This window comes from Cariama cristata, unplaced genomic scaffold, assembly GCF_000690535.1.
Source record: "Cariama cristata isolate BGI_N322 unplaced genomic scaffold, ASM69053v1 scaffold30811, whole genome shotgun sequence".
Taxonomy (NCBI): Eukaryota; Metazoa; Chordata; class Aves; order Cariamiformes; family Cariamidae; genus Cariama; species Cariama cristata.
The window spans coordinates 6491-14363 of record NW_009600379.1 but is presented as its reverse complement, the minus strand read 5'-3'; the positions used below and the strand labels follow the sequence as shown (position 1 = coordinate 14363).

Sequence of the window (7873 nt, the reverse complement as noted above, 5' to 3'; positions counted from 1 at the left end):
TCAAGTCAGAAAACACAAGAGCCATTATTGTTAGTATTGGGGATTTATTTATAGGGCTGGGGTTTGGGACTCTACTTGAACATCACTTACAAAGAGTAAATCAGTTGGATTTTATAAACAACCCTTACAAAGATCTCATTGCCTAACAGGTAAGCTCCAGATACAGCACTCTGCCTGATGGGCAACTTGGGTAAAACCCCAGTGGCTTTATGACTTCCCTGCCAAAAAACCTGAATTTTGTTCAGGGTATTGTAAACTTGCGCAAAACCCATTTAAGATGTGTGTCTAGCTTGGCTGATGTGACACATATTGTCAGTTTATAACATTTGCCTCTTCTATAACAACAACTATAGAAAGATTTCAAAGTGCTTAATAAACCTGACAGTCTTACACTGGAGCAAATGGTTCTGCTAAGGCCCTTGAAGCAAAGTCTTATGAAATCCCTAAATATCTCCATTGCATATAGAGGTGAGAAAAAAAAAAGTCACCGTGAGTCCTCTGTACACCAAGACGTGGAAGCCAGGAGCGTTGGACTTCACACTAACATTTTCCCAGTGACTGTGAAGCACTCCTATACAAAGTATTTTTAACAACTGATTCTTAATTAAAGGCAAAAATCCTATCAGTGAAACAACCCCTCCCATGGTGCTAATTTAAAGGAACGCTATTATTTCTTGACTAAAAGTCAGCAATTATTTTAGTGAAATTTGGGACTTTCTCTGATCCTTCTGGTCTGGAGCAGAGGACTTATCTCCTACCACTGGTTTCATCTGCTAGTGGGACTTTGATTTGGTTGGCTTTCTTGTTCTTCCTTTCTTACAGCAGCACCTGCGGCAGCAGAACAGGCAGCACTTCAGAGAAATGAAGAGGGAGAGGAGCACCACGGCGAGGAGGAAGGCGATAACGTCCAAGGAGTGGTACTGGATCCAGTTTAGGTCGTGAGCAGCAGGTCGCAGGTGTGGGGCCCCTTTGTGTCTCATTACAAACTCCACCCAGTGCACAGCCAGGTCCAGAGGGTGGATGGGTCTGTCGAGGTGAAGCTCTGAGAGACGCTTGATGTTCTCTTTGTACCTGTCAAGAAAAGACATTGGGTGTTTTCAATGACTTGTGCTTCTGAGACTGAGTCCCCCAAAAAAAGGGATGCAGTGTCAGTTGTCTGATGGCCCACTGGGGGCTTCTCTGGTGGTGGTTCCCCGCCACCACCGCCCCATGAGAAGGATAACGGCAAAGTTAGGGGCCCAGAAAAGTCAGACAAAAAAAGAGGGAAAGGTATTAGAAAAGAAGAAAAAGAAAACAGTTTAAACTGTCGGCAAAATCTCTGGGGTGAAGGTATCTGGCTGAAATGTGAGACTGGGTGTAGAGAAGCCGTCCAGCTTTTCAAGATCCAGATTCGTTATTATTATTACTGTTGTTATTATTATTATTGCTATAAGAACAGTGGTTAGGGAACAATGGCAATAAGGTGCCATTTCTTAGAAATGTGCTGGAGAAGAGGATGCCAAGGACTGAGAATCACTAATGACAACAGAGAATGGGAGCGGAGAAGAGGAGGGTATATCTTAAAGCTCCCCTTCGCTGCGATGCCTTAAAACACCTTGGGCATGCTGACTGCAATACTATGATGTCTAGCGTGGTTCCCTGTACCTCCTCAGCGTAGCCTTGCATGTTCCTCCTGCTCTGTGCTGGAATTGTCCAACCTTGCTGAGCCAGGCAGCAGCTGACTGTGCTCCTACAGCTCCTTATGAGTGCTAGAGGGGGGGGAAAGATGACTGAGAAAACTAGTCTGTAAAATAAATGAGTGATAATAGCTATGTTTAGTAAAACCTGCCAGCTGGAAGGCAATGCTTCCTGACGTAGTACAGCCTCTGGACTATGCCGAAGCACTGCCACTTGCCTCCTTCCTCCTGCTGCTGTGCAGACAGCAGCTCTGGGCAAGCCTCATGCAAAGAAAATCAGCCAAGCAGCTGAGCCTTTCAACCTTTTCAGGCTCCCCACTGACTCATGTCATCACTGATCTGGGGAGCAAAAGGAGTTCACCGCGTCTCCCTGCACCCATTGCCTTTTCTGCCACGTTATGTCGAAGCCCTCTACATCACAGCCTGGTAAATTTGGCTTTAAGCAGGTGACATGTCTTTTGTCAACCTGATTTCTTCCATTGCACCTATACCCCATCTTCTCTGATACCTGCATCCTCTCATATCGGCCAGTTCTTGTCACCTAATGATTATACTCCTGGGCAGCGAGAAGGATGGTGCTGGTACAGGGACAGGAGGAGGTTAACTGAAGGCAAGCATCAGCTTCTCAATGATGTAACTTTGATATAAGAAGGCATATAAGAACAGATTAACATTCGCTTAAGCTGGAAGTTAGCGTGCTGGTGTTACACAACAGCAGAAGGAGAAAGGCTGTGTTTCCATTACTGACTTTTTATCGTTAATAACTGCTTTCAGGGCAGCGGATATGTCCTTCGAAGTCATTTCAAGTATATTCAGTGTCAGTCCTGCTCCCCGCGACTCTACTCGCTTGGCGTTGTCCATCTGGTCTCCAAATAAAGGCATTAGTACCATTGGCACAGCGTTGCATATGCCCTCGTAAACACCGTGTGAGCCTCCGTGGGTAATAAAGGCACGAGTCTTAGGGTGAGCTGTGGAGGAGAGAAAGACTTGTTTAGCTATTTGATTTATTAAGTCACACTAAAACATCCTTGGGGAAAAACTTGCATAAAAATGGCACTGGTAGGTATAAATCAAGAACTTTGGGCTGTCCTGTGCATCATTACTTATGGACAGACTTAGGGCTGCAGAGAACAGGACGTTACATGGGATTGAACAAACCTTGGGTTGTAGAGCTCTGTCTTGGTTTGGGTAATCTCTGGAAAGCCTTGGATAATCCTCCAAAGCTTCTCAGATTTTAGGATGAAATCAGAGCCAAGTGAGGTTAAAGAGAATGTTACTACTGCTTACTTTTTCACCATGTCTTCCATTTGGTGGTTTTGCAGACCTCCCACAGCCGAGCCCCGTTGTCTAACCAACACGTGCATCCCTGGCAATAGCATGTACAATTTTTACCACTTGAAAAGCCCGATGATCTGTCTGGAAATGCTCACTTGGGGACCTTAAATATTCTTTTCAGTCCAGTAGACAAAAACATGACAAAAACCTGTGGCTAGGTGTTGAGAATGGCTAGTCAGAGATAAACACCCCCATTTTTGACAGTAAGGGTAGCCAAGTGTTGGAACACCTTTCTAAACGGAGTTTTTTCATAATTCAGCAATTTTGAAGTTGCAATCAGAGAAGTTTCTAGAAGAGAAGCTCTGGTTCAGCTGTAAGAAAGCCCTGTGAGCCATAATACTACAGGGAGTCAGCACAGACAGTGCTAATGGGGCCTTACAACAGCAGTATTGGACTAAAAGAAACAGGCTGATATCACTCCAGGTATCTCAGACCTACCTAGAAGATCATTCTGTGGCAGCCATTTGATCAGCTTTACGTTCTTTGGCAGGTTGGGGGGCGCCGCTCCCGTGTATCGCCACAAAACCTTTCAAGAGAAGTAAAACGCAATGTCAGTTCTCAGCAACTGGCCTCTTGCTGCTCCTCAGTGGGTTTGAAAAGCACAGCTGAAAACATCCGTGGTGCACAAAACCTGTTTGGTCACGCAGAGCAGCTGGAGTAATAGCTTCTTCTGGTGTCAGGGAGCGGGAGAAAGAAGGAAGGACCAAGCACACCGAAAGCCAAAGGTAATTACGTACTGTATTTGAAAACTGTTGAATTGCTGTGCTGGAAGGGGAAGAGGGAAACCGTACCGTTTGAGGGACTGATCCCAAGGCATCTGCAATTTCTTTGGCTTTCTTCATAGGAATCTCAGAGACCATGGAGCCCAGCGAGAAGACAACAATGCCGTGTTCTCCAGAAGCGTTCACAATAGCTTCAAATTCCTGCCAACACAAAGCACATCCTTAGTCACAAGTCCTTTCCACATCATAGGCTGTAATTTCTGTCACGTTCCCGCAAAGCTATCTGGAAAGGCAATAAAATAAGCAGTGAACACAACAAAATTATGATCAGGAAAATTAGTTATCTATATGAAAATGAGTCCCAGGGGAAAAAAAAAACGGACAGAGGTGGATGAACAAAGTTATGGAGGTGCGTGTTTGCAGAATTGGAGCCCGAACCAAGATTCAGTATGGACATGAGAAAAAATTTACTTTAAAACCGTCATGTAGCAAAGCCTGCCTGCTCGAAGACGTCGGTTTCTGTGAGTAAAAAAGATGCTGTACCAATTAAGGACATCAATTCATCATCATACTTTCCCTGGCAACCAATCCCCAGGTGACTACATCGTGGTTTATTTTCACATTTATTGCAAGTCAGATGCTCTGGATTTAGAGTTGATGTTCTCTTTTCAGACGGTGCAGCTGCAAGAGAGAATTCAGATCTTTGAAAAGTGTTCTGACAGCAGATATCGCTAACTTCTAATATCTAGATTTATTGAGTATGATAATATGGAACCGCTGCCAGGTTTTTTTTTAATCTGTTTTGTTTGATTGATTTAAAGAATAGAAGAATTAGGAGATCTCTTGCTGGAATCCAAGAACAAAAGGATTCCAATGAAGTATAAGAACAGCCCAACGCTGGAGGGAAAGTCCTGTGCCAAAGGAGAATACTTGGTAAAGCAAGGGAAGGAAGGACAAAACTGGAGGGAATTGTTGCAGGCATCAGAGTTAAATGAGTAGAATAAAATGAACTAGATGTTCCCGTAAATCTGGCCATTGAAATGTTATCTCTAGGATCTGAGGGGATAACCGAGACTGACTCTCTTAGTTTACGCTCCATTACGTATTTTTGTGGCTGACCAGAGTGCCGTGGCCCTTCATTTGAGACTAGATCCCGACTAGAAGGAGCCATCAAAGATTTGGTGATATCTGAACCCTGAACAGCAGAGCGGACACTCTCCTGAGGGCAAGCAAGGTGAAATGGAACTCCTAATCTCAGGGCTTAGTTCTGTCTTTCCAGATTTCTCTGAAGACGCGCTCTCCATTAAGGCATCGTAGATATCTGGTGGGAACTCAGGGCTCAGTTCTGTACAAATTCACAGACATCTGGGAACTGCAAAATCCTCCCCAAATAACAAATGTACTTTTGATAGAAAAATTCTTTGGCCAGTGGTTGACTTGCTTCCTGCAGTTCCTGATGCGGTGGAACACTTACAGCTATTTCAAGGCGTATTTAGCCTTATTTATTTTCTGTGGGACCAGCCAAATCAAGTTTTACTCTGTTCTTTAAATGTTTTTGTGTGCCAAGGCCTGACTTCCTACTCAGAAGTGCCACTACTATTAGGAAACTTTTTGCAGCCCTGCTTTGGGAATATGCAGGTGATTTTACTAATCTTTTTACCTAGCATCTGCTCGTCTGGGTGGGTGTTACACACCACTTTTGTGAAATATCTGCAGTGGACACTCACTCAAAAAGAAGAGAAAGCACTAAGAATTACGAGGATTTCTTAGTGCAAAGTGGCAGATATCCCATATTTAGGAAGTTTGGTGTAGTTTAAGCAAAATCCAGTTGCAGTCCACATCTGGGACAGAGTATTTTACACAAAAGCAGCAGACCTCTTGCTGCTTCACTGGGTGGTGGGGATTTCAGTCAGGTCTGCCACCGTCTGAAATTCTGGCAGAAATTCCTTGAGCAGAGGACTAGCATGATTTGGCTCGCTGCGTTACCCTAGCTAGCATCAAGTCTTGTAAACAGGTACGCAAAACAAAATCATTGGAAACAGGCAGCTGGAAAATATTGGGGGGAGGAGGAGGGGCATGGAAAAGCCTAGATTTTTGTGCATGCTTGTCTGGGAATCCAGAGGTCTCCCACAAAGTAATGTGCTCCTCATCGCACAAGGGATGCAGAGGTACAAAGTGCTTTCCTAGCCACTTCCACCTCGCTCTTTGGCCTGTTATTATTTGTTAGCTCCATCTCATGGTGAGAGAAAACAATGCAGCCATAGCTAAACTAGGGGGGGGAAAAAAAAATGGTAACTAACCTGTGATAATGTTTTTTCCTGAGTACAGCTTATGCCTCCGATCAAGACCATATTAGGCATCAGGGGCCTGGGGTACTCAAACACAAAGTCATATTTCATGAGCCAAATAGACGCGTGGCTGAACAGTTCAAGCATTGTTGTGTCTTGCTGGAGGAATTCTTTGATCAAACGATCATACGGTGAATAAAGAAAGCTGCAAGCCAAGGAACTGCTCAGGCTAGCTATGAGATTGCCCGTGCGCTGGAGGAACGTCATGCGGTCCGTGTAGTGAGTGAAGAACCTAGGAATGTAAGAAGGAGGATTTGGACAGCGGGTAGCGTGCAAGTCTAGGCTGCATGGCAGGCCCCGTAAGAAGTAGACAGAAGGTAGGGAGAGATGTTCGGCCACTATCTGTCCGCATGGAAAAAAAGGATCCATAAAGACAGCATCAAATTTGCTTTCTTCAAGGTATGCGATCAGCTCTTTGTTAGAGAGAAGATGTTTGCAGGAATCAAAGAACATCGTTGTAATATTTGCCATTTTTGAGAATTTTTCCAAGAAGGGTTGAGGTGTGAAACTCCTATAGCCCGTCTTTTTAAATTCTGCCTCCACATACTCCTTGGTGTAAGGCACAGAGTATGTTTTTATGGTATAAGACACCGACGAATCTATCCTCAAATTTATCTCTGGCGCAACCACCACGATTTCATGTCCCCTCTGTCTGAGCTGTTCCACAACCAGGCGCATGCTGAGCCAGTGGCTACCATCGATAGGTACAACCAAAAGCTTTCCGCCTTCGGAAAAGGTCCATGGAAGCAGGAAAAATGCAACCCAGGAGGCAAGAGAATTAAATCCTGGATTTGAAGAAGCCATTTTCCTTGTGCTGTCAGCAAAGTTTTAAACAACTGCAAAACTATTGCGAGGGATGAGGAATGAATCGTGGGGCACTTTGCACTTTAATCGTAACTAAGGTAAGCGTTTAATTTTTAACAGACTGTATGTTTTATGGGCAGAAAGGAGGGTAATTGTTAAATGTGGGTAAAGTTTGGATTTATCATCTGTGCACGGTGAAGGCTTTAAGTAACTGGGCACTGCAAGGTAAAGTTGAATGCTTGCATTAACGTTAGAGGATTCAAATGCTCGAGGGAGAAGTGTCAAGAAATTGGCAGCGTGTCGCACTGAAAGGCTGAACAAGAGTCATGAATGGGAGGTAAGACCTGACCCAGCAATCACTATCTTATTAACATCCAGTTAATGATGAACTCCCTGCCTTCAGTCTGCTCAGCTGATTGGAGACAAAACTCGGAACAAAAGTCTGACCTTTGGATTACCTTTGCTCTCAGAGTCTAAACAAGAAGCAATGATTGACAGAGATTTGATATACAGAGAGTTGATAAGGTTTATCTTCAGATTTGTTTCTATATTGTAACAGTTATCAAAGTGAAAGCCCTGAGTCTACAGTAGCAAATGTGATGCAAGCTTAGCAATAACTTCTGCTGTTGCAACATCACCGCGGTCTGAAAAACAGAATAAACGACTGCCATCGGCACTATTTGCAGAGCCCACTAGGGAGATTTAAACAAGCTAGGGAGGGAGGGTAGATAGTTACAATCCTGAAGGCTTCTTTTCCCAATCATCTTCTCATCTGCTGTTTTACATTGCTTCTTACACAAATGCAGAGGCAAAAGAGCTTCCTTTACCGTCTTTGCGTACCACTGGTTTTGGGGTATTCATGTGCATTATCGAGGTCTGTGGCACAGTGTGAGTGCCTGAGAATATCTGCAGAGTTAATTCCGCATTTCCACCTTTTGTCCGATCAAGTCTCTGGCAATTAATCACTATTCTACAACTGTTAGGGTTA

The 7873-nt window shown here is 44.2% G+C and overlaps 1 protein-coding gene across 1 annotated transcript; it reads right to left on the bottom strand.

The window, feature by feature from the left end:
• Nucleotides 1–311: 311 nt before the first annotated feature.
• UGT1A1 (UDP glucuronosyltransferase 1 family, polypeptide A1) lies at nt 312–6885 on the bottom strand. The gene is made up of 5 exons (XM_009710010.1): nt 6034–6885; nt 3803–3934; nt 3450–3537; nt 2425–2644; nt 312–1071 (listed from the first exon to the last, which is right to left on the bottom strand). Exons 1-5 carry the CDS (start codon nt 6883–6885, stop codon nt 774–776), a joined length of 1590 nt encoding a protein of 529 aa, XP_009708312.1. The 3' UTR covers nt 312–773.
• Between the last annotated feature and the right edge of the window lie 988 nt (nt 6886–7873).

Excerpts from the sequence above, each read along its gene's own strand:
- UGT1A1 (XM_009710010.1), bottom strand. The coding sequence starts at position 6,885 with ATGGCTTCTTCAAATCCAGGATTTAATTCTCTTGCCTCCTGGGTTGCA. Across the intron at positions 3,935-6,033 it reads AGGAAAAAACATTATCACAG|GAATTTGAAGCTATTGTGAA; the intron begins GTTAGTTACCAT and ends TTGTGTTGGCAG. Across the intron at positions 1,072-2,424 it reads GCAGTTATTAACGATAAAAA|GTACAAAGAGAACATCAAGC; the intron begins GTCAGTAATGGA and ends TTTTCTTGACAG.